The 26,515-nt window shown below is 47.8% G+C and overlaps 1 protein-coding gene across 2 annotated transcripts in view; it reads right to left on the bottom strand.

Moving 5' to 3' along the window:
* LOC140347191 (RING finger protein 215-like) overlaps positions 1 to 16,242 on the bottom strand; it is a 114,965-nt gene extending 98,723 nt beyond the window's left edge. The window contains exons 1-2 of one of the 2 annotated variants that reach the window (XM_072433553.1): positions 15,874 to 16,242; positions 5,258 to 5,413 (exon numbers count right to left, since the gene is read on the bottom strand). In XM_072433553.1, coding sequence (XP_072289654.1) covers positions 5,258 to 5,413; positions 15,874 to 16,107 — 390 coding nt within the window. In that variant the 5' untranslated portion in view covers positions 16,108 to 16,242. The remainder of the gene's footprint in view (positions 1 to 5,257; positions 5,414 to 15,873) is intronic. The other variant, XM_072433554.1, reaches the window with a different exon arrangement.
* Between the last annotated feature and the right edge of the window lie 10,273 nt (positions 16,243 to 26,515).

Below are 26,515 nucleotides of genomic sequence, written 5' to 3'. Positions count from 1 at the left end.
TAGCATGGGTCATGTAGCTGAAGGTGTTAGCGTTAGCATACGTCATGTAGCTGAAGGTGTTAGCGTTAGCATACGTACACCTATCCTGTTCTCTAATCTGTTAAGATAAGATAAGATAAGATATTCCTTTATTGTCCCACATGGGGAAATTTCATTGTTGCAACGCAGGTAGATACAGAGGTAGATCCAGAAGAACAGATCACTTATAGGAAGTCTGAAAAACACTTTCAGTAGAAGATCTCCTATAAATAAATAAAAACTCCCATAGACAAATAAATAAATACATAAATACCATTGCATGTGATCACGACAGTAATTGCACATGAATATGTGTCACGACAGCACATAGATTGCACATGAATTTTACATGAATTGCACATGAATTCCAACAGCAATTGCACATATGACAGAATTGCACATCAGTATTAGGTTAGGTCAGTATTGCGAGTGTTCAGTACTAACAGTTTTTGTTATAAAGTCTGACAGCAGCAGGAAGGAAAGACCTACGGAACCTTTCCTTCACACATCGAGGGTGGATCAGTCTCTCACTGAAGCTGCTCTCCAGAGCAGAGAGAGTGTCCTGCAGGGGGCGACACTCATGGTCCAGCATAGATGTGAATCTAGCCAGGACCCTCCTGTCCCCCACCTCCTGCACCGAGTCCAGAGCACAGCCCAGGACGGAGCTGGACTTCTTGATGACTCTGTCCAGCCTCTTCCTCTCCCTCTCTGTGATGCTGCTGCTCCAGCAGGCCACACCTACAGGAGCTGTTGCCACCACAGAGTCAGAGAAGGTCTTCAGGAGTGGCCCTGTCACTCCAAAAGACCTGAGTCTCCTCAGGAGGTAGAGCCGACTCTGGTTCTTCCTGTACAGTGCGTCTGTGTTATGAGTCCAGTTTGTGGTTCAGATGAACACCCAGGTACTTGTATGAGTCACTCTCTCAATGTCCCGTCCCTGGATGTTCACTGGTGAGGGGGCAGTGGGGTGGCGTCTGCGGAAATCCACCACCATCTCCTTGGTCTTCCCCGCGTTGATGAGGAGGTGGTTCCGCTGACACCAGTCCACAAAGTCCTGCTCCAGTCCTCTGTACTCCGCGTCATCGTCGTCCGTGATGAGTCCGATGATGGCAGAGTCGTCAGAGAACTTCTGCAGGACACAGCTGTCCGTGTCATGTCTGAAGTCTGCAGTGTAAAGGGTGAAGAGAAAGGGCGCGAGGACAGTGCCCTGGGGCGCCCCCACACTGCAGGTCCGAGTGTCAGACACACAGTTCCGGGCTCTCACAAACTGGGGTCGGTCTGTGAGGTAGTCCAGGATCCACTCTGCCAGGTCATACGCCACACCAGCCGTCTCCAGCTTGTCCCTCAGGAGCTGATGGTGTTGAAGGCGCTGGAAAGATCGAAGAACAGAATCCTCACAGAGCACCAGGCTTTTCCAGGTGAGAGAGAGAGCGGTGCAGCAGGGAGATGACGGCGTCCTCCACTCCGATGCCAGACCGATATGCAAACTGCAGCGGGTCCATGGCTGAGCTCACGGTGGAGCGGAGGTGGTCCAGGACTAGCCGCTCCAGTGTCTTCATCAGGTGGGACGTGAGAGCCACTGGCCTGAAGCTGTTGAGGTCTTTGGGGCGCGGTGTCTTAGGCACAGGTACCAGACAGGAGGTCTTCCAGACCTGTGGTACCACCCTCAGCTTCAGGCTCATGTTGAAGACATGCTCCATAACTCCACACAGTTCATCTGCAGGACTTAAGGAGCCTGGGGCTGATGCCATCAGGTCCTGCTGCCTTCCTCACTTTAATCCTCTTCAGCTCACTCCTCACCTGTGCTGCTGTGACAGTCAGTGGTTGGCAGGGGGACTGTGTGCTGGGGGGATGGGTGAGTCCAGGCGAAGTGGGGAGCCGATGGTCCGGGGCAGATAAGCGAAGAGGAACAGATGCAGGGCATTGTCCAGCTGTGGAAGAGGGAGCATGCAGCTGTGCAGGGGGAGGGGCGGGTGACCGATCAAATCTCAAGAAGTGAGCATTTAAATCATTCACCCACTGTAGATCCCCCTCTGTCTGGGCAGGGGGGATTTTGAAGCCCGAGATGGTTTTCAGGCTCCTCCACACTCCCTGAATGTTCTTCTGCTGCAGCTGCTCCTCCATCCTCCTCTTGTAGCCGGCCTCGGCCTGCCTGATCTTCCTCCTCAGCTCCTTCTGCACAGTCCTCAGTTCCTCCTTGTTCCCTGACCTGAAGGCTCTCTTCTTCTCCTTCAGCAGAGCCTTCAGTTCACGGTTAATCCATGGCTTGTTGTTTGGAAAACACCGCACCGTCCGGGAGGGAACAATGTTCTCAAAACAGAAGTTGATGTAGTCCGTGATGCACTCTGTGATGGTGCTGATGTCCTCCCCATGTGGGTCATAAAGCTCAGTCCAGACAGTGGTGCTGAAGCAGTCCCTCAGAGCCTCCTCGCTCTCAGCAGACCACATCCTCACCACACGGGACACCACAGGCTGCCTGCGCACGATGGGTTCATACACAGGCCTCAGATGTACAAGGTTGTGGTCCGAGCTGCCCAGGGGAGGGAGGGGGGAAGAAGAATAAGCCTCTTTGGTGTTGGCAAAAAACAAGTCCAATGTTCTATTCTCTCTGGTGGGGCAGGTAACATACTGGGTGTATGTTGGTAGAACAGAAGAGGGAGAAGCGTGGTTAAAGTCACCAGAGATGAGGAAGAGAGCCTGTGGATGCTGTGTTTGCAGCCTACAAGTGCAGGAGAGCAGTGCTTCACAAGCATATTCAGCATTGGCAGACGGGGTCACATAGACTGCGATCAAAATCACATGTGAGAACTCCCGGGGCAGATAATATGGCCTCATGCCAATAGCCAATAGTTCAATATCCTTGTTACATAGCTGCTCCCTCACTGTGCAGTGTTCGGGTTTGGACCAGCTCGTGTTCACATACACCGCCAGACCTCCACCTCTTTTCTTCAAGCATTCTTTCGTTCTGTCCGCCCGCAGCAGATGAAAATTGTCCAAACCTACAATAGAGTCTGGCATTTCTGCTGTTAACCAGGTCTCTGTGAAAATCAAGACGCTGCTGTCCCTATAAATCCTCTGGGACCGCATGAGGCTCGCTATTTCCGTCATTTTATTTTGAAGGGACCTCACGTTACCCATGACTACGGCGGGAACCGACTTCCTGTTTGTCCCTCTCTTCTCTCGGAGTTTACGTCCAGCCCGTCTGCCTCGTTGCGTTTTCCTTAGGATGTCCGCCGGGATAACGTGACGATCTCCGGGTAAGACGACTGTTCTCCGCAGTTTCATGAGTTCCTCCTTTGTGTAAACGCGGTACGGCGCCGGCCGGGGGGCGGGGCCGGAGCCGGGGGGCGGGCCGGAGCCGGGGGGCGAGGCGGGGCCGGAGCCGGGGGACTCAGAGCCAAGGCACATCGCGACGACACGACGAAAACACTCAATCCAGCCGAATAAAGTCAAAACAAGTTAATTTAAAGCGATTCCAGTGCGTGTCCCGATCGTTGGTGAAGTTCCTCTTTCATATAAACGTGTATATAAACGTGTATATAAACGTGTACCGACGACACGCCGTACTTTAGCGCGGCCGGAGGGCGCGGGGAGGGGGGGGCTGGTGGGCTCGCTCGGAGCTAGCTCACGTCACAACAACACAACGAACGCAACGAAAAACGCTCAAATCCAGCCGAAAAAAGTCAAAAACAGTTGAATTAAAAAACTATTCCAGCGCGTGTCCCTATCGTACAGTAAAATAGAAAAAATATACTTACTATATTTACAAAATATAGGAGATAAAGCACAATAAGTGTGAGAAAGAAGAGAGAGCGTTTACACCGGGCTGCCAGCTGTACCAGCGCCTTATGACGTGTTATACATGCGTTCTCACTTCCGGCAAATTACCAATACATCCGGGAACTTGTATCCGCCGCCATTTTGACCGGGTGACGCTTGCAACAGCTGGACAGCGCGTCATTTTCTACGTCATACTGAGCGCGGCATAGTACTTTACAACCGCACGGCTACTATATTCACCAAAATGCCAAAATACTGCGTTGTTTTTGGATGCAATGTTCGCGTATTGGATAGTCAGAAACTTAGATTGCCGGGTGAAAATTCCTGAGCTTTCAATCAAATAGTTGTAGATACTGGGCCAATCCACATCAGGCCAGTCGGGCTGTTCTCCCACAAACCCCGCAGCATTCTGTAGGGACATTCCGCTGGTGTCAGACCAAGGAATGACAGCTTTGTCATGTACCTTTTTCTGCCGTCATCGTCTAAAGAATTATAATATTCGTAGCTCATTATGCCGCGCTCAGTATGACGTAGAAAATGACGCGCTGTCCAGCTGTTGCAAGCGTCACCCGGTCAAAATGGCGGCGGATACAAGTTCCCGGATGTACTGGTAATTTGCCGGAAGTGAGGACGCATGTATTATTGTAAATTGCATTTCAAGATGAAATGTCTGTTCTTGGATTTTATCAAATAAATTTACTCAAAAAATGTGTGCGACTTATATGTGTTTTTTCTTCTCTATTGTGCATTTTTTGGGTCTTGGACGCTGGGTCGGGGAGCCAGGAGCAGGCACGCTCAAGCTTTATTTCCCCCGCTTTTTTGGTAGTTTTAAATATTAAGGGATCAGGTCTTCATATTTGACCACATCTTTTTTGGTCACGTTGGTCACGTTGGTCACTTTGGTCACTTTGGTCACTTTGGACCCTTTGGACCCTTTGGACCCTTCCTTTGGTCACTTTGGTCACGTTGGTCACTCTGGTCACTTTGAGTGTTGTAAAGGGTTCTATAAATAAAGGTTGATTGATTTTATGAACATGTTTTTAGGGGATTAGACTTAATTGGTTTCAGGCAACATTTGTGAACCGTTTTTACATTTATTAAAACACAAAGAGTAAACACTTGTTGCTTCCCATAGAAACAATGTCTTTGAGCTGCCGCAGGTGAACACTGTTCTTGATTTATGACGTACACGCGGTCGATGGAGTTGTTTAGGCAGATTCCTCAAATAGCATTAATAATGAGTTCGTAGAGCCCTGGTTACGCCCTGGTTACGCTGTGACTGGCTGCTGTAGTAAAGGATCATAACCTCTGCTTTCTTCAACTATCATCCCTTTTCATTTTCACTCACTACTATTTTTTTAATAAATGACTAAATGACTAACAAAGATAGACAACAGCATGTGGTGACATCTTCAAAATGGCGACAACAAATACTGTAAGTCACATGACTGAATAAACTCACCCTCTGGACAACGGCCTCAGCAAAGGACTCTTGGTTTCCTGTGGAGAGCTTAAGGTCCAGGTCCACGGGCACCACCCCTATCCACAGCTCTGTGTCTGGGTTCTCCGGTGCCCCCACGCTCCCTGGAGCCTCCTGGCTCAGCTGATCATGATGAACCTGGGCAGGATCAGAGGTCAGAGGTCAGCTGCACATTAAAGGCCTTGGGCCTACTTTCAATAGACAAGCGTAACTAATAGGATGTTTTTCACTCCTAATAAAGCTTCAAACTGTTATCGTAATCAAAGGTTATTTTGTCACGTTTGTGCCACCACATTGCACTACTTTTTAATAAGTTAATCATTTAACAAAAGATAGGTGTTGACATCCTGGTATGGCCCAGACTGACTCGTCACACTGCTAAGCGCTGCTGCCGAGATTTGCCCGTAAAATCTCCTTTTCACCCATGAACCGAGAAGATGCTGTAAGAGATGACTAAATCTGGAAAAGGCAACAGAGGCAATGCTTTGGGAACAAAACAATACAAACTCAAGGACTATAACCTGGAGGGGGAAAACAGACTTCCCCACAAGCTAACAATGCTAATGTTTCCGCAACTCCAAAGGAGCTGCCGCACAGCCGAGCTCCATCTACTATTTAGACACAATCACAATTGAACATGTACATAATCCCGCTGGAGACAATAGTCCATTGTGCCAGTGTCCAGGCGATGCCACATACAGGAGCCTGGGGAGAGGGTCAGAACACACGCTGGTCAGATGGTCAGTCAGCACTAAGGCCATTGTAAAGTCCAGGACGAGCCTGGCACCGACCCACTGACCAAGAGCCAGTTTAACACTAAAAGCTTTGGTCGAGTTTTGTCTGGGACAATTAGTTTAGTGGAAGCTAAATCTAGGGCGGGGCAGACGAGACGTGGTCCATCGTTAAAGAAAGAAAAGCTCCACCCATAAGGTGGAGGCATCGACCAGCCGTTCCCAACACGTTTTGGTAAACTACTTATCAAAACTGTGTGAGGGCGGGGCTCGACCGCAGGAGGGCGGAGTTTAGAGCAGAGACAGAACCAATCACATAAACCCAGAAGTGACGCAAAAACGTGACACGCTTAACCGGATATTACGATATAAGGCGTGTTCCACGTTATCCGTCCCCGAACGCAGAAAATGTGTCCTGAATCGCGATGACGCCCTTCGTATAACCGCATCTAACGCACGTTCATCATGGCGAGTAGAGCGGACTTTCCTGATTGTTCAAACCGAAGCGAGAGCAGAAGTAAACACTCGGTCACGAGCCGGGTCACGAGCCGGGTCACAAGCCGGGTCACGAGACGGGTCACGGGCCGGGTGACGGGCCGGGTGACGGGCCGGGTCACGGGCCGGGTCCACCATCTTGAATGTTTTGGAACGGGGGTGAAGAGCTACTTCCGTATCTCAGTGTGAAGCGTTAAAACCTCCGCCTGGGATTGGTAAATTGGTCGGTAGATGGAATACCGACGATCTCATTGGCTATTGACGACTCCGAGTCCAGACCGAGACGCATTTGAACAGAATGTGGGCGGGGCTGGCGGGTCAGGCAAATAAGCTAGAGGCGTCAACCAGAGAGTTGTGGTAAAAGATACATACGCTGTGTGGGCCAGTGTGAGCCAGTGTGAGCCAGTGTGGGCCAGTGTGGGCCAGAGTGGGCCAGTGTGGGCCAGTGTGGGCCAATAGATCTGGTTTTCCATCTGGCGGATCTCTAAGCACGGGCAAAATGTATGATTCATGTCAGCAAAACTGTTAAATTGAATGAATAGAAAGTTTTGTGATTTCTGTCATGTCTTTGGCTTGCCTTCACTGGCAGGGATCACCCGGACCCACACGGGATGGACAGGAAAGAGGACATAACTTTACAACAGTTGGCCCTTATGTTGCGTGAAATGCAGCGTGACATGAGGTCATTGAATAAAAAGTCCTGGTTCGCCAGAATTGAAGTGGAGATATTGGCGATGAAAGCTGCAGGAGGAGGGAGGCGGAGCAGCATATCGCTGCCATTGTCAATCAGGTTGCGGGAGGTCAAAGTTAAACTCTGGGTGCCGAAACAAAAATATGAAAAGCAAGATTCTGGATTTGGAGTCCATATCACGCAGGACTAATCTCAGACTTGGAGGGCCATGTCCAGAAGATGGAGCTGTGGTTCCATCACTATAGAGAGGGGACATCACCTGGGCCAATGAAGAAGTTGATAAACCATGAGGCTTGATAATGAAGTTTCGTGAGAAGGAGCACGTCATGAAGGCTGAAAAAGTTAAAGAAGACCTCCAGTACAAAGGCAAATGCGTCTTCTTTACCCCAGACACTCCATACGAGGTTCGTCAAACGAGGGTTGAGTAGAAAACTCAAAGGTGTGACTTCTCACATGCAGAAAGTCTTCTGGTGACTTTTGAAGGTAACAAAACAAACACCAAACACCAGCAGAGGCAGAAGTTCTTCTCAGACCTAAACAGCAACAAGATGCTTTGAAGAGACTGGTGGTTTTTGCAGGACGATTACATCTAGAAGCATTATTGTGACTATGAAGATGCAGAACATAAAAACTCTTACTTTGAATCAGTATTTTTGCCTGTTTAATTGACTGTCACAGTGAAGATAATGTCACCTAACTGGGGACAGTGTTTACATACACAGGCCAAATACTTTTGAGACACTCAATGTCTCGTTACATGCCCTCATCTGAGTGCTAAATGTGGGCGATTAGGTTTGTTGGAAACTGGATGTATACAGAGGGCGGCGGAGGAGGGCAGTGGTTTGAGGAGGTAGAGTATCCAGTTCTTTAAAAGAACGTGATGTTTGAGGGGCCCCTCATTAGGTTGGGACCCCCCCATTTTTTAATCTTTTACATGAACAGGTTCTGGTTCAGTGCAAGTTTTTGGCACGAACATTTTTGTTTTTCAATTGATCTTTTCTTCTGTTGCATGTTACTAGGGTTGCCAACTATCTCAACCCCAAATGAGGGACACTTTCTTCCAGGTGCGCGAGCGCCAACAGCTGACCAATAATAATTACAGAAATGACAAGGTTTCATTAGCCATACCATAAAACTACTAATTTCAGTGTAATTTTGGCAAACCACTACTGTACTTGCTTGGATGTATTGTTCATGGGAATAGTGAAGACAATTAATAATAATTATTAAGTTTCTCTCAAATCTCATGTTAGCATTAGACTATAACCATCTGCTGCAGACACTGAACTGAACTGACACTTTACCTTCTGTTTCCCTTCATGGATTTGAATAATACTTGAGCTTGAGCTGGCGGTGGCATCAGAGAACGAGGACAGGCCAGGGATTTAATTCAATCTGACCTCGGACTGCGCGCTGATTGGCTGAGACGCGCGTCTCTCACGGTAATTCCAGGAAGTGGAGCTTCGAGAGGCGCGTGGTAAATGTATGCGTAGCGCGTTTGCAGTAGCCAATTATTGGCCAGCGAGGCTGTGATTGGAATACGGGACTGGAGCTGTCCTGGACGGGACAAATCAAAACCACCCATAATTCGGGACGTCCCGGGCAATCCGGGACGGTTGGCAACCCTACATGTTACTGTCATTCTTGTGTTGATGTCTTTTTGTCAAACAGAATTTCAAAATTAAAGATGGTAAAATCAATCAAATAAGATAAGATAACCTTTATTTAACCCACAGTGGGGAAATTCCAGTGCTGCAACACAGACTAGGTACAGAAACACATTAGGTATAGAAGTATAATAATAAAAAGACAGATAACTAACAAAAAAACTCGAAGAAAATCGTGGGTTCAATTCCCGGACCAGACCAACATCACATGATCTCTCTGGGTGGAGTCTGCATGTCCTCCCCGTGTGACCGTGGGTTCTCTCTGGGTCCTCTCTGGGTTCTCTCTGGGTTCTCTCTGGGTCCTCTCTGGGTCCTCTCTGGGTCCTCTCTGGGTCCTCTCTGGGTCCTCTCTGGGTCCTCTCTGGGTTCTCTCTGGGTCCTCTCTGGGTTCTCTCTGGGTCCTCTCTGGGTTCTCTCTGGGTTCTCTCTGGGTCCTCTCTGGGTTCTCTCTGGGTCCTCTCTGGGTTCTCTCTGGGTCCTCTCTGGGTCCTCTCTGGGTTCTCTCTGGGTCCTCTCTGGGTTCTCTCTGGGTTCTCTCTGGGTTCTCTCTGGGTCCTCTCTGGGTTCTCTCTGGGTCCTCTCTGGGTCCTCTCTGGGTCCTCTCTGGGTTCTCTCTGGGTTCTCTCTGGGTTCTCTCTGGGTCCTCTCTGGGTCCTCTCTGGGTTCTCTCTGGGTCCTCTCTGGGTCCTCTCTGGGTCCTCTCTGGGTCCTCTCTGGGTTCTCTCTGGGTTCTCTCTGGGTCCACTCTGGGTCCTCTCTGGGTTCTCTCTGGGTTCTCTCTGGGTCCTCTCTGGGTTCTCTCTGGGTTCTCTCTGGGTTCTCTCTGGGTTCTCTCTGGGTTCTCTCTGTCTAAGGCCCTAAGTCACTGGGATAGGCTCCAGTCACCCACACCCCCTAACAGGAACAAGCAAGAAAATGTATTAATTAATGAAGAAAATAAAAAAAATACATTATATATTTACAAGAAACACATTTAGGCAACATAGAACATAAAAAATTAACAACATTTTGTTGTAAAAATCCTACTATCATACAGAGACAAACACAGGAAGAGAGTTGTGTAGGGGACCCATATTATGTCCCAAAAAGACCTTTGAAAGACAGTACCTTGTCACAGCTCAACACACTGTTGCAGAAATCAAAGCATAGTGTTGGGTATTGCCAAGACCCTCGCGATACGATACGTATTCCAATACAGGGGTCGCGATACGATACGTATCCCAATACTTGTATATTCCGATACAATTCCCTCATTACGATACGTATCCCGATACTTTTTTGAAAAAAGGGTCTTAAAAATTTACGAAATGGGTAATGTTTTTACTCTGAATAAGAAAATGTATTATATTTCATGTTTATCCACAAAGTACTTTTTTTATAAATCCATTCTGCTCTAATAACTTCATACATCCAACCAACTGATCCAAATAGAAATATAAGGAACACATTCTAGTAAAGTATTACATGTTTCTTGCCAAACAATTGGCCTGGTCTGAACATGCTGCAGAGGAGCTTCTGATCAGGTCCACAGCTCCTTCTCACCTCGGTCGAGAGGAGCGCAGCACAAACGGCAGATCAAAACTACTATTCCACCTCGTTTAAAGCCTACGAGCATTTTTTTTTTTAAATGTATTAAAAAATATCGATACTGTGACTCCTCTCGAGTCCGTGACGATATATCGCCGTATCGATATTTTGAACACAGCCCTAGTGTTGGGTGTAAAGGAACGACCCCCCACGGAGAGGACACTGTCTTCACCGGAGCCCCTCCCCCTGAATCTGATAAGAGACATTCCACAGGACTAAGTTTCTTAATGACTATATTCCACATCTAAACCGACTTGATGCTGACTGTGTGATAGAAACTTTTGACTAAATCATGTTTTAGTTTCGTTTGCCACAAGAACTGGTTTGAAGTGTGTTCACGTCGTACTTAATGTGCTTTCTCATCACCTGCTATTGATGTGTGCATCATTGACAATGTTGACAGTGTATTTTATTATGGTCACATGTCATTTTTGCTGGTTTGAGTTAAATTTGCCCAAACTGAGATTAAGTTTGACCAAGAGTTAAAGCCACTCCCACTAGGCCGCTCCTCCCAGGTCAATAAAAGAGCAGGCTCAGTTCTGCTCTCGCTCGCTCTTCTTCCATCGTGACCTGCTAGGACGACACACCAGGTCGGGGACCCCCGCAGGAGCCCCTCCCCCACCAGGGAGGCTGCATTGTCTTCCAAACTCGGCTTTCATCAAACAACCCAAACATCTTCATCGAAAAATGCACGATTCAACGGACCCTGGACTCATCAAACTCTTCGAGTGCTAAACCTGCTCAAGCATCAGCACCCCGGACAGCTCCAAGGACGCAAAGACGCAATGGCCTCGCTCCACATCTTCCCTGGACACGTGAGACCTGAGAGTGGCTGATATTTACAGAGTGGCATTTAAAGACAGGTTCCCTTGAATTATTCCCCAGAACCAATCAAAACCTAATTCTTACACCAGCATTTCTTCTGACTAAGTTGAGCCCAGGCACAGCCTGTGGAACCAAATGTGTCATTGATTGATTTTATATCTTTGTTTATTAAACCACACAAAATCATCCTGGTTTATAGAGCCTTTGTATTGATCTTTATAGAATTATGATTGTCGGTCAATGAATCGTGTTCTTCAGAGAATGAGACGAGTAGATGTTAGTGTTTTGCTGAACAAGCTTCAGATTGTGCCCTTTTAAATATAAATATGAACATTAACTACCTAAAACGCTACACGTGTTGTCCAAATGTAATGGCTCGTCCCAGAGAATATACATTGATTGATTGATTTTAAATCCAATGGCTTTTGAACAAAGTTTTGAATGTAAGGCTGAGCAAAATAATATGTCTGTTTGCCATAACCCGACCGAGCCGGTATGAAACTAGCCGACTGAAAAAAAAATATCAGCATTTTGTTGAAAAAACGTCAAAATCTTTTATTTTTCAATTATTTCGCCGTCTCACCGACCGGTCTTTCCTAAACCGCCGTGTCGAATATTTTTATCACACTGGTAATCCTATCTTTCATCCCAAAGGACTGATAACGCACTGCACAACACATGTGCGTCTTCATATTGGGTCCTCCACATGTTTCTGTAACAAAAAAGAACGCACAAAGTTATACTGCCATTTACAAGTTGGTTGGCCTCTGTCGGCGCCACTGAAGTGTCCATAGTACTTGTCACTCTCTATCACGGTGTGACTTGATTTAAATTTGACTTACGCAATGCATTCTGGGATAGAAACTCCCCCAGCAGCGTCATCACAACAAACATGGCGGCGCCCGTGTCCCCCGCATGTTCCCCCCGCTCGCCTTCGCTACCAAAATAGAGGATAGCGGCGTACAAAAGGTCGATTGAAATATCTTTAAATTGTGAGATTTAGTCTCATGATTGGGTTGATCGAGACGTTCTCCGTCATTGACTGTTGAAGCCCGACCCCTGGACTGTTGAAGCCTGACCCCTGGACTGTTGAAGCCTGACCCCTGGACTGTTGAAGCCTCTGACCCCTGGACTGTTGAAGCCTGACCCCTGGACTGTTGAAGCCTCTGACCCCTGGACTGTTGAAGCCTCTGACCCCTGGACTGTTGAAGCCCGACCCCTGGACTGTTGAAGCCCGACCCCTGGACTGTTGAAGCCTGACCCCTGGACTGTTGAAGCCTCTGACCCCTGGACTGTTGAAGCTTGACCCCTGGACTGTTGAAGCCTCTGACCCCTGGACTGTTGAAGCCTCTGACCCCTGGACTGTTGAAGCCTCTGACCCCTGGACTGTTGAAGCCTCTGACCCCTGGACTGTTGAAGCCTGACCCCTGGACTGTTGAAGCCTGACCCCTGGACTGTTGAAGCCTGACCCCTGGACTGCTGAAGCCTGACCCCTGGACTGTTGAAGCCTGACCCCTGGACTGTTGAAGCCTGACCCCTGGACTGCTGAAGCCTGACCCCTGGACTGTTGAAGCCTGACCCCTGGACTGTTGAAGCCCCTGACCCCTGGACTGTTGAAGCCTCTGACCCCTGGACTGTTGAAGGCTCTGACCCCTGGACTGTTGTGAAGCCTCTGACCCCTGGACTGTTGAAGCCTCTGACCCCTGGACTGTTGAAGCCTCTGACCCCTGGACTGTTGAAGCCTCTGACCCCTGGACTGTTGAAGCCTCTGACCCCTGGACTGTTGTGAAGCCTCTGACCCCTGGACTGTTGAAGCCTCTGACCCCTGGACTGTTGAAGCCTGACCCCTGGACTGTTGAAGCCTGACCCCTGGACTGTTGAAGCCTGACCCCTGGACTGTTGAAGCCTGACCCCTGGACTGCTGAAGCCTGACCCCTGGACTGTTGAAGCCTGACCCCTGGACTGTTGAAGCCTGACCCCTGGACTGCTGAAGCCTGACCCCTGGACTGTTGAAGCCTGACCCCTGGACTGTTGAAGCCTGACCCGTGGACTGTTGAAGGCTCTGACCCCTGGACTGTTGTGAAGCCTCTGACCCCTGGACTGTTGAAGCCTCTGACCCCTGGACTGTTGAAGCCTCTGACCCCTGGACTGTTGAAGCCTCTGACCCCTGGACTGTTGTGAAGCCTCTGACCCCTGGACTGTTGAAGCCTCTGACCCCTGGACTGTTGAAGCCTGACCCCTGGACTGTTGAAGCCTCTGACCCCTGGACTGTTGAAGCCTCTGACCCCTGGACTGTTGAAGCCTCTGACCCCTGGACTGTTGAAGCCTCTGACCCCTGGACTGTTGAAGCCTCTGACCCCTGGACTGTTGTGAAGCCTCTGACCCCTGGACTGTTGAAGCCTCTGACCCCTGGACTGTTGAAGCCTCTGACCCCTGGACTGTTGAAGCCTCTGACCCCTGGACTGTTGAAGCCTGACCCCTGGACTGTTGAAGCCTCTGACCCCTGGACTGTTGAAGCCTGACCCCTGGACTGTTGAAGCCTCTGACCCCTGGACTGTTGAAGCCTCTGACCCCTGGACTGTTGAAGCCTCTGACCCCTGGACTGTTGAAGCCTCTGACCCCTGGACTGTTGAAGCCTGACCCCTGGACTGTTGAAGCCTGACCCCTGGACTGTTGAAGCCTGACCTCTGGACTGTTGAAGCCTCTGACCCCAGGACTGTTGAAGCCTCTGACCCCTGGACTGTTGAAGCCTCTGACCCCTGGACTGTTGAAGCCTCTTACCCCTGGACTGTTGAAGCCTCTTACCCCTGGACTGTTGAAGCCTCTTACCCCTGGACTGTTGAAGCCTCTTACCCCTGGACTGTTGAAGCCTCTGACCCCTGGACTGTTGAAGCCTGACCCCTGGACTGTTGAAGCCTGACCCCTTCAAAGTAAAAAAATAATAATAATTTGCCAACCGTCGGACCCACTTGAAAAATGTTGGGTCGGGTTACAGCAAACAGACAATTTATTTGGGGCAACCTAAGAATAAAGAGGGCAGATATGTACTGGTTAAGGGGAATATTAATGGAAAGGGTTTCACTCTTTTAAATGTGTCTGCTCCACCAGGGGGGCGATATCACTTTCTATGATGATGTCATGGACCTGATTGTGAACCACTCTGAGGGAACCCTGACCCTGAACCACTCTGAGGGAACCCTGATCTGTGGAGGAGATTGGAATCTTCACATTCAGCTACATTAGACGTGTGGAGCTCCAGAGGCTCTGGAGGAACAAGAAATAAGTTCCATATCTTGTTGAAGAATACAAGATTGATTGACATCTGGATGGAAATGAACCCTAGAGCACACCGGTATACACATTTATCTAATCCGTATATACAATCTATACCAGAATAGATTACTTTTTCACATGTTGGCATAATAGACCAAAGTGATCATGCTCCTGTCTACATTTCTGTAGAGTTGGAGGAAAGCTGTAAAAACACAGTTGGAGGTTCAATGCAGCTGCTTAATGACCCTTTGTTTAAGGAAAAAATGTCCAACAACATTAAGACTTATCTGTAAGAAAATGACACAGGGGAAGTTTCTCTGGCCATCCTTTGGGACGCTTCCAAAGAAGTCTTGAGAGGACAAATCATAGCCATTGTCTCCAAAAAAAAAGAAACAACGAGAGAAAAAGTTAAATGATCTGCTTGAAAAATTCTAATTGTTGGAGGAAAACCATGCTAAAAAGGGGAGTCCTAAAATGCTCCTAGAAATTAAAAAGATAAGAGGAGAAATGAATGATCTGACTTCACAGGAAATAGTTACCATATTTTCCGGACCATAAGTCGCTCCGCAGTATGAGTATATAGGTATAAATATGTATACCTATAAGTCACACCCCGGCCAAAACTATGAAAAAAAACGTATAGTCCGGAAAATACAGTAGTTAGGAAAAAGTTCTTTACCAAACAAAGATATTTGAGTGGATCAAAAGTGTCTGAATGTATATCTTGGAAATTTAAAAAACAAAAAGCTGAAAGAACAATTTTAAATACGGGAGAGGCATTAATGAATTAATTCAATAATTTTCTACCGCTTGTTCCTGTGTGACTGGAGTCTTTCCCAGTGCCTTTGGGCCTTAGGTGGGGCACACCCTGGACAGGGGCCAGCTCGTCGCACAAACGAGCGTTCACTCTCATTCATTCACAAGGGCCAATTTAGAGTAATCCATTTTTGCCAAACACATGCACGTGTATGGATGGTGGGAGGAGCCAGAGAACCAGGAGAGAACCCAGATCATGTGACGTTGGTCCGGCCCGGGAATCGAACCCACGATTCTGGGAGGCGAGAGCTAATCGCTTTTTTCTGTTTTTTTTCAAAAGTCGATAGAAATTTCTATCTGTACCCTCAATTTGTCTGTTATGTCAGAAGAACAGAATAAAAAAAATAGGAGCTGAAATAATAGTTTTGTAAATACAGGGTGCAATCAAAAGATTAAAGAACAATAAATCTCCAGGAGCCATGGTTCACCACAATAAACTACTACTGAAATGTGCTATATTTGCAGTTAAGGTTCAAATGAGAAATAAGACTAAGTGCATCTTCCTGCTCTTACCAGCACCAGTGCGCCCTCCAGCCGCTCCGCCTGGTGTCCCCGCGGCTCGGAGCCTTCCCCCGGGTGCAGCAGCTGTCCCTGGAGCGTACTGACCCCAGCCCGCTGCTCCACGAACACCTCCAGCAGGGCGAGCTGCTCCGCGGCGGCCAGCGCCCCGCACAGCGCCCCGCACAGCAGCCCCAGCAGCGGGCAGAGACAATACCAGCGGGCCGCCTCAGCCATGCCCGGGCCCATGCGCCACTCCCGGGCCGACACACGGACGAACACGGCTCTAAACTCTGTCTAAAGACGGGTCATTCTGGAAGCTTCACCACAGGCCGAGTCTCAGCCGTCCATGGTCCGGAGCCACAGCTGAGGATGTAAACAAGCACATTCTACTTCCGCTCCAACCCGGAAGCAAAGAGCTGAGGATGTAAACAAGCACATTCTACTTCCGCTCCGACCCGGAAGCAAAGAGCTGAGGATGTAAACAAGCACATTCTACTTCCGCTCCGACCCGGAAGCAAAGAGCTGAGGATGTAAACAAGCACATTCTACTTCCGCTCCGACCCGGAAGCAAAGAGCTGAGGATGTAAACAAGCACATTCTACTTCCGCTCCGACCCGGAAGCAAAACACAAACAAAACAGAAACGAACAGCAGGGGGGTATTATGGGGTATTTTGTGTCTATGGCTCTATTCACCGGGCCCCCGGGCGCCGGGATACAACGTAATCCTCCCGGTTGAATTGGTGAACATAGAGCGTCCGACCTCCAAAGAAAAGAAGTTCTACACAGAGTCAAAAGCCCTTGTCGGGCCTCGCTCGGCGCATGTTGACTTGTTGCTCTCAAGAACGTTGGACATTTTCTTTGTTTTGTTTTATGGCACTCAGCAAATTCGGTTCATTTTTGCCATCTACAGTGCAGTTGGTGTCTTACACTGCTCACCCCATCCAGTCCATCTCAAAGTGATATGTCCGTGTTGAGCAGAATGTGTAACCCGCTCCCTGAGTATCTGTTGCAACTCTTCCCCTGTGACATCCTTAACCTGCTAAAATGTCCTCGCTGCGTCAAGTATCACTTCTATTCTTTCTGACCTTTCCTGAAATCCACAAGCACAATTTATGACCATAACAATGAAGGCCAAAAAATACTTTTTTATCTACAGAGACGGAATCTTTGTACTCTTTTGTTTCTTCAATATTCTCCACACATTCCTCGACCTTCTTCGCGGCTTCAGCAATTTGTTTTTGGACCTAACACTGTAAACACTACACACTTTTCCCTCAAGTTTTCTCCTCGGGCACCTCAAAGTTCCCACTCAATGATTCCCATTACAATGCAAACATTTAATATAAATGTCTACTTCTGCACACTTCTCTCATTCACAGTCATTCTTTCCACATCTCAGTCATCTTCTCCGGCTTCATCACTCTGTGGAAACATGCCCATGTTCCTGACAGCAGGAACAGCTGAATGGTGCTTCTTCTTTCAGAATCAGAATCAAAAAAAAGATTCACAAACCAGGAACTTTCTTTGGTGAAAAGGTGCAACATGAAACAACAATACACTAGCAAAATAAAATAAAAATAATAAGGAATCAATTTAAAAAATGGGTTAACTAAATATGATAAAAAATAAACTTCTACTAAATACGGACTGAACATATACACACAAGTTACAGTTGATAGAGTGCAAAAACTAGCAGTGCAAATGGCAATTAATTGACATGATTATTAAGTAACGGGTGTTAAGAAGTGAGTCCAACAGCAAAGAGAAAGAAACTGTTGTGGAGGTTCTGGTCCCGATGGACCGTAGCCTCCTGCCTGAGGGGAGTGGCCTTCTGCCTGAGGGGAGTGGCCTCCTGCCTGAGGGGAGTGGCCTCCTGCCTGAGGGGAGTGGCCTCCTGCCTGAGGGGAGTGGCCTTCTGCCTGAGGGGAGTGGCCTCCTGCCTGAGGGGAGTGGCCTTCTGCCTGAGGGGAGTGGCCGCCTGCTTGAGGGGAGTGGCCCCCTGCTTTAGGGGAGTGGCCTCCTGCCTGAGAGGAGTGGCCTCCTGCCAGAGGGGAGTGGCCTCCTGCCTGAGGGGCGTGGCCTCCTGCCTGAGGGGAGTGGCCTCCTGCCTGAGGGGAGTGGCCTCCTGCTTTGGGGGAGTGGCCTCCTGCCTGAGGGGAGTGGCCTCCTGCTTTGGGGGAGTGGCCTCCTGCCTGAGAGGATGTTTTGGTGATCCAGATGTACTTGCAGGGGTGGATAGTGTTCTTGGTCCTCTGTCTTCTTAGTGCTGATGGATTCATCTCTTAAGCTGGACAAACAAGTCAGTGCAGTGGTCAAACCGAGCTTTTTTGCAGCTGAAGTTACCGGCTAAAGTAAAACCATACTTACCTGCCAAGGACTTTGAAAGAGTTATTCACTAATGTAATACAAAATGTCTAGATTACTGCAACTCTCTTTATGATGGTCTTGATCTGACCTCTCTTAAACGCTTAGTACGTGCAGGGGGCCAAATGCGGCCCTCAGATAAATTTTTGTTGGCCCTCAGGCTTCATGCTAAGTTCGCCCAAACAACAAAAAGTAGAACATTTTACAGTAAAATTGGAAAATTAAATTATTTTGATGTTATATCAACCTAATATTAATGTTTCAAGTCTTATTAAAGGTGCAGGCATCGCTGTGTATCAACTGACCTAACGGCAGCATGTAGAGGATGAACAGAAAGGGTCCCAGGACTGACCCTTGGGGCACCCCACAGTCAGGGTCATGTGGTCTGGGACACAAAGTACTTCCTGTCTTCCAGATTGGACTTTAACCAGTTTAGGGCGGGGCCAGTGATGCCCACCCTGTCCTCTAAAGAGGGTCCCATCCAGTCCTCTAGTCTCTGTAAGAGGGTCCCACCCTGTCCTCTAGTCTCTGTAAGAGTGTCCCACCCAGTCCTCTAGTCTCTGTAAGAGGGTCCCACCCAGTCCTCTAGTCTCTGTAAGAGGGTCCCACCCTGTCCTCTAGTCTCTGTAAGAGGGCCCCACCTTGTCCTCTAGTCTCTGTAAGAGGGCCCCACCTTGTCCTCTAGTCTCTGTAAGAGGGTCCCACCCTGTCCTCTAGTCTCTGTAAGAGGGTTCCACCCTGTCCTCTAGTCTCTGTAAGAGGGTCCCACCCAGTCCTCTAGTCTCTGTAAGAGGGTCCCACCCTGTCCTCTAGTCTCTGTAAGAGGGTCCCACCCAGTCCTCTAGTCTCTGTAAGAGGGTCCCACCCTGTCCTCTAGTCTCTGTAAGAGGGTCCCACCCTGTCCTCTAGTCCCTGTAAGAGGGTCCCACCCTGTCCTCTAGTCTCTGTAAGAGGGTCCCATGATCGACAGTGTCAAAAGCAGCATAAGATCCAACAGAATTAAGACTGAGGCTTTGCCCGTGTCAGTGTTCAGGAGGATGTCATTTGTCACCATGACAAGAGCAGTCTCAGTCACCATGACAATGGCAGTCTCAGTCACCATGACAACAGCAGTCTCGGTCACCATGACAACAGCAGTCTCAGTGTGATGAGGTCTAAAACCTGACTGAAAAACATCAAATGAGTTGTTTATTAAGAGGAAATCTGTGAAAGGACTTTGGCCCAAAATGTCAGATTAGAGATGGACCGGTCATGACTCAGGACTGCAGCATCAAGACTGCTCTTCTTTAGGAGAGGCTTTAAGACCACAGTTTTCAAAGACATTGGGAATGTTCCAGATTGAAGCTTTAACTATGTGAGTGATGCTAACAAACTGTTCAGCACAGACTTTAGAAATCTGGAGGCTCACACATGGAGGCAGCTGTAGATGAACTCGTTTTAGGGTTATTTTTTGGATTGTGGGAATTATAGCAGTTTTAATGCCCTGAACTTTGTAATTAAAGAATAATACAAACTCATTACACTTGATGTGGAAATGAGTTCTAACGGCAGCTGAGCTGGAGGGTTTGTTCATCTGTTACTGTGGCAACAGGACACCCCAGTTGTTATTGCAACTTCCAATTATTTCAGAAAAAACGTCCTTCCCTAGTTCTATATAAAATGAGGTTGTACATGTTTAACTTCTCCCTGTAAATCTCTTTCTGAACCTGGATCTTTGTATTGCTTTCATAGGGGCGATGGTGTCCAGAACATTCAAAACATTAGATGTAACAGAGTTCAACAAATCATTTACATTAGAACATGAGACATTTTCAAAGTTTCCATAAACAGTGCACCTGTGCCATCATTTATGTGTCTCCTCTGAACAACTGCAGGACCAGCCTCTGAACAGCTGCAGGAGCAGCTGGTGGTTGGGGAGAAACAGACAGGTCAAAGAAGACACAGAAATGATCAGACAGAGCAGCATCGACCACATTGACATTTGAAATATTTACCCCCTTTGTAATGATGAGATCTAGAGTGTGCCCTCTGCTGTGGGTGGGGCCTCTCTGCTGTGGGTGGGGCCTCTCACATGCTGAGTAAGACTGAAGGTTTCAAGGACAGCATCAAGCCCTTTAGTTTTTCTGTCACAAATATTATCAACATGAACATTGAAAACACCTGTAATGACCAAACCATCAAAGTCTGTGCATACGACTGAAACATCTCAGTAAAATCATCAATAAAACGTTGGCAGTGCTGGAGAGGCTTGTATAAAACAATGAAGAGAATGGATGGAGACTGTTTTAGCTCCATTTTAAAGGAGACATACTCAAATGATGAAAACACCCCAAAAGACAACCTGCGGTCATGGGCGGAGCCAGGCCCTGGCTTTGTCCAAATCCATTTAAAATGCATTTCAATGTCACTAAGTGTTTAGCGCAATGGGTAGAGTGTTGGATTGGGACGCAGGGGACTAGGGTTTGAATTCAGCAGTGGCTTCATTTTAATCATGTCGTTTTTTCATATTTAAATGTTTTAAAAGTGAAACGTGTCATTTGTGCAGAGCGGAGGGTCACTCTCCTTCATCTCTGATTGGATGCTTGTTAACTGTTTCATTGGTTATTTTTGTTGAACTGATGTATGATTGGCTGCATGTAGAAAGTGGGCGGGAGCGTAGAAAGTGCGCGGTGTTTACAACAGACACACGTCATGTGATCTGAACATGAAGCTGAAAAAAGGCCTTTTCTACATCATTTAACTGAGGTTTTGCAAAAAGTGAAGGACACAAGAGCAGATCGACTGGAAAAAAAGAGACATTTAGAACATGTGCTGCAAAACAAAGTTTATCTAACGTAGAATAGACAACCACAGCACATGATCGTTCAAACCATGAAGTCATTGTGTTTGTAGCAGTGGCTCAGGTTTTATTCATCTACAAAGCTAAAGCAGAGAAACTACAGGACAAACAGCTCACTGAGGCAGGTGTCTAGGGCTAGGGCATATTTTTCATATTTGTTTTGTCACTGATTGTTTTAAATCAGAACACCAAGATGTACAATTTCTTGAAAAAGTAAATGTAACTAAATGCCACCTCTGCTGTTCTGTTCCACGTGTTGTGGAGGGAGGAGCTCTCTCAGAAGTCAAAAAGGCCATGGTCTGTCTTTGCCTTTGGAGGGTCACTGTCTGTAACTGCACTAAAACCACATCATATTGGCCCGAATGAACCCCCCCCCCTCCGCCTCTGCCTGTGGGTAATTATTTCATCTCTAAAAACTGCACAGATACCTCCACCTTTTTGTTTTCCTGAGTTTCAGATTCAAACTTAAAGTTTGGTGGAGCAGATTCTATTAGAACTACATTTCCTATGTTTTTGTCAAGCCATGTTTCAATTAAAAACATATATAAAGATTATAAGAAGAAATGCAACTATTAATTAAGAGTGATTTGTTACATAAGGTTCTGACATTTAGCACAGAAAGTTTCAGACTAGTTTCAGTGGGACTGGGCCTTATCTTTTCACAGAAAATTTGAATCAAATTTCTCAGATTGGGCCTGATTCGCATTTTGTTTTCCCATCTGTGTGATGTGACTACAGAAATAGCACTAGGGGGGGATATTTTTACATAGGGCCCCAGGTTGGTTTAATTTTTAATAGGATTATAAGTCCTGGCAATGCCCAGTGCATCCTCTCTGTGGGAGATACCAGGTGAAAGGCGAGGGGGGATGGGTGGGGCTTTTGTTGGTGTAGCAGGAGTCAGGGACATAGGTTTGAGCGGGGAAGAGTTGATAAGTGTTGACATCAGAACTCTTGATCTTGCTTTATTGGGCATGAGTGGAGCCATCGTACTGCTTAATGCTGATTTGATCAGACATTCAAAATGGCTGGGAAGGCCCCTGGGTGGAGTGGAGATGGGAAGGAGAGGGAGGAATCTGTAGTGGGAGTAGATGTTGTAGGGGGATCCATGGCTGCTCTGAGGGCAAGGGCGATGACAGGGCCTGTTGGGCCTGTCACAAATGGGTCCAAGGCCTTTGGTGAGGAGAACCCTGTGCATCTCATATGGCCGTATCCACAGTGTTCAGCTAAACAAAGCACGGTAATCTCTGGCTGGTGATGATTAAACTCTAGCTCTCTCAGAAAATGTATTTCTGCATGATACTAAGTGAGCCTCAAGCCTGTGTTTGACTGTCTGGTACTCACTCACTTGTTCTGGATTGAAATGTTGGGAGAACAATATGTCTTCAGCTTAATCTCCCAAACTATAAATCAGTGCATTTACTTAGTTTTCATTGACATGTGTATTAAGACCTGATGCGATCTGAAATCTGTCAAAGCTTTTCATGTCGTTCTCTTTTACATCTGGTGAAAAACCTTTAGACCTTTTGTTGTAGTCATCTGGACTCAGTTTGAAAAAATAGACGTTTCGACTCTCATCCAAGAGTCATTGTAAATAAAAGAATTTATTATTTTAAACCAGGAAACACTTTAAGACAAAAACTGGTTCACCCTAAGGACAAGTTGCCGACTCAAAAACAGAGCAATGTAGTTTATTCGATCCAATGCAGTGAAGAAAGCTGTAAAGAACGGTACATAGGTGAGACAAAACAGCCTCTACACAAGAGGCTCTATCAGCACAGAAGAAATACAAGTTCAGGACCTCAGAGTGCCGTACATCTCCATCTTGAAGCCTCTAATCACTCGTTTGAAGACGGTGAGGTGAAGGTTTTAAGCAGGAGAAAAGATGGTTTGAAAGAGGAGTCAAGGAAGCTATTTTTGTTAAAAAAGAAAGACCTTCTTTAAACAGAAATGGAGGGCTTAGGTTTAATCTTCCTGTTATTTATAATGGGTTACTGAACCCCTGGAAAGGTAGAGGACCAGGACATTTAGATGCTAATCAGGTACTCAGGGTGGTTGAGCCAGGGTCTCACAAAGACAAAGAGGATTCTAATAGCCCATTAAGATTCTGAATAGGCTCGGTAGATACAAGGGGGAGTTTCTGTTGAAACAAACAACTCTTTTTACTTCAGGAAGGCTCCTCCCAATGGGTGGGTCTTACCACAGAACAGTATTAATATCGGAGTTCTCGATCTAAATTCTTTTATTGACAATGACTCTTGGATGAGAGTCGAAACGTCTATTTTTTCAAACTGAGTCCAGATGAAACAACTGAAGCTTTTTCTACTATGGAATACGCCTGGACGAATGAGGGATTACACCGACTTTAGACCTTTTGTCCTCCAGACCTTGAGTCTCAGGTCAGTTCTATTTGGTACAAAACCTTTGGTCATAAAGTTTCACCAGTTTAAGATTGTAACATCTGTGTTTAGTTTGTTCTGATCAGCTCCTTCCATGTTGTAAGAACAGATTTGACCCAGGGATTCTTCACTTCCTCCTCATGACTCAAGCGTCTGTCATCTGCAGTAAGACCTGTACAGGAACCCCCGGCACCACATGACTCTCAGTATAAGACCTGTACAGGAACCCCCGGCACCACATGACTCTCAGTATAAGACCTGTACAGGAACCCCCGGCACCACATGACTCTCAGTATAAGACCTGTACAGGAACCCCCGGCACCACATGACTCTCAGTATAAGACCTGTACAGGAACCCCCGGCACCACATGACTCTCATTATAAGACCTGTACAGGAACCCCCGACACCACATGACTCTCAGTATAAGACCTGTACAGGAACCCCCGGCACCACATGACTCTCAGTATAAGACCTGTACAGGAACCCCCGGCACCACATGACTCTCAGTATAAGACCTGTACAGGAACCCCCGGCACCACATGACTCTCAGTATAAGACCTGTACAGGAACCCCCGGCACCACATGACTCTCAGTATGAGACCTGTACAGGAACCCCCGGCACCACATGACTCTCAGTATAAGACCTGTACAGGAACCCCCGGCACCACATGACTCTCAGTATAAGACCTGTACAGGAACCCCCGGCACCACATGACTCTCAGTATAAGACCTGTACAGGAACCCACGGCACCACATGACTCTCAGTAGAAGACCTGTACAGGAACCCCCGGCACCACATGACTCTCAGTATAAGACCTGTACAGGAACCTCAGGCACCACATGACTCTCAGTATAAGACCTGTACAGGAACCCCCGGCACCACATGACTCTCAGTATAAGACCTGTACAGGAACCCCCGGCACCACATGACTCTCAGTATAAGACCTGTACAGGAACCTCAGGCACCACATGACTCTCAGTATAAGACCTGTACAGGAACCCCCGGCACCACATGACTCTCAGTATAAGACCTGTACAGGAACCCCCGGCACCACATGACTCTCAGTATAAGACCTGTACAGGAACCCCCGGCACCACATGACTCTCATTATAAGACCTGTACAGGAACCCCCGGCACCACATGACTCTCAGTATAAGACCTGTACAGGAACCCCCGGCAGCACATGACTCTCAGTATAAGACCTGTACAGGAACCCCCGGCAGCACATGACTCTCAGTATAAGACCTGTACAGGAACCCCCGGCACCACATGACTCTCAGTATAAGACCTGTACAGGAACCCCCGGCACCACATTACTCTCAGTATAAGACCTGTACAGGAACCTCAGACACCACATGACTCTCAGTATAAGACCTGTACAGGAACCCCCGGCACCACATGACTCTCAGTATAAGACCTGTACAGGAACCCCCGGCACCACATTACTCTCAGTATAAGACCTGTACAGGAACCTCAGACACCACATGACTCTCAGTATAAGACCTGTACAGGAACCCCCGGCACCACATGACTCTCAGTATAAGACCTGTACAGGAACCTCAGGCACCACATGACTCTCAGTATGAGACCTGTACAGGAACCCCCGGCACCACATGACTCTCAGTATAAGACCTGTACAGGAACCCCCGGCACCACATGACTCTCAGTATAAGACCTGTACAGGAACCCCCGGCACCACATGACTCTCAGTATGAGACCTGTACAGGAACCCCCGGCACCACATGACTCTCAGTATAAGACCTGTACAGGAACCCCCGGCACCACATGACTCTCAGTATAAGACCTGTACAGGAGCCCCCGGCACCACATGACTCTCAGTATGAGACCTGTACAGGAACCTCAGGCACCACATGACTCTCAGTATAAGACCTGTACAGGAACCCCCGGCACCACATGACTCTCAGTATAAGACCTGTACAGGAACCTCAGGCACCACATGACTCTCAGTATAAGACCTGTACAGGAACCTCAGGCACCACATGACTCTCAGTATAAGACCTGTACAGGAACCTCAGGCACCACATGACTCTCAGTATAAGACCTGTACAGGAACCTCAGGCACCACATGACTCTCAGTATAAGACCTGTACAGGAACCTCAGACACCACATGACTCTCAGTATAAGACCTGTACAGGAACCCCCGGCACCACATGACTCTCAGTATAAGACCTGTACAGGAACCTCAGGCACCACATGACTCTCAGTATGAGACCTGTACAGGAACCCCCGGCACCACATGACTCTCAGTATAAGACCTGTACAGGAACCCCCGGCACCACATGACTCTCAGTATAAGACCTGTACAGGAGCCCCCGGCACCACATGACTCTCAGTATAAGACCTGTACAGGAGCCCCCGGCACCACATGACTCTCAGTATGAGACCTGTACAGGAACCTCAGGCACCACATGACTCTCAGTATAAGACCTGTACAGGAACCCCCGGCACCACATGACTCTCAGTATAAGACCTGTACAGGAACCTCAGGCACCACATGACTCTCAGTATAAGACCTGTACAGGAGCCCCCGGCACCACATGACTCTCAGTATAAGACCTGTACAGGAACCCCCGGCACCACATGACTCTCATTATAAGACCTGTACAGGAACCTTAGGCACCACATGACTCTCAGTATAAGACCTGTACAGGAACCTCAGGCACCACATGACTCTCAGTATAAGACCTGTACAGGAACCTCAGGCACCACATGACTCTCAGTATAAGACCTGTACAGGAACCCCCGGCACCACATGACTCTCAGTATAAGACCTGTACAGGAACCCCCGGCACCACATGACTCTCAGTATAAGACCTGTACAGGAACCCCCGGCACCACATGACTCTCAGTATAAGACCTGTACAGGAACCTCAGGCACCACATGACTCTCAGTATAAGACCTGTACAGGAACCCCCGGCACCACATGACTCTCAGTATAAGACCTGTACAGGAACCCCCGGCAGCACATGACTCTCAGTATAAGACCTGTACAGGAACCCCCGGCACCACATGACTCTCAGTATAAGACC

The sequence above is a fragment of the Eucyclogobius newberryi genome, unplaced genomic scaffold (genome assembly GCF_026437365.1).
Source record: "Eucyclogobius newberryi isolate DKJ021-1_F unplaced genomic scaffold, fEucNew1.0.hap1 SCAF_6, whole genome shotgun sequence".
In the NCBI taxonomy this organism is placed as follows: Eukaryota; Metazoa; Chordata; class Actinopteri; order Gobiiformes; family Gobiidae; genus Eucyclogobius; species Eucyclogobius newberryi.
The sequence above is the reverse complement of the archived record's forward strand: the minus strand, read 5'-3'. Positions and strand labels throughout refer to the sequence as shown.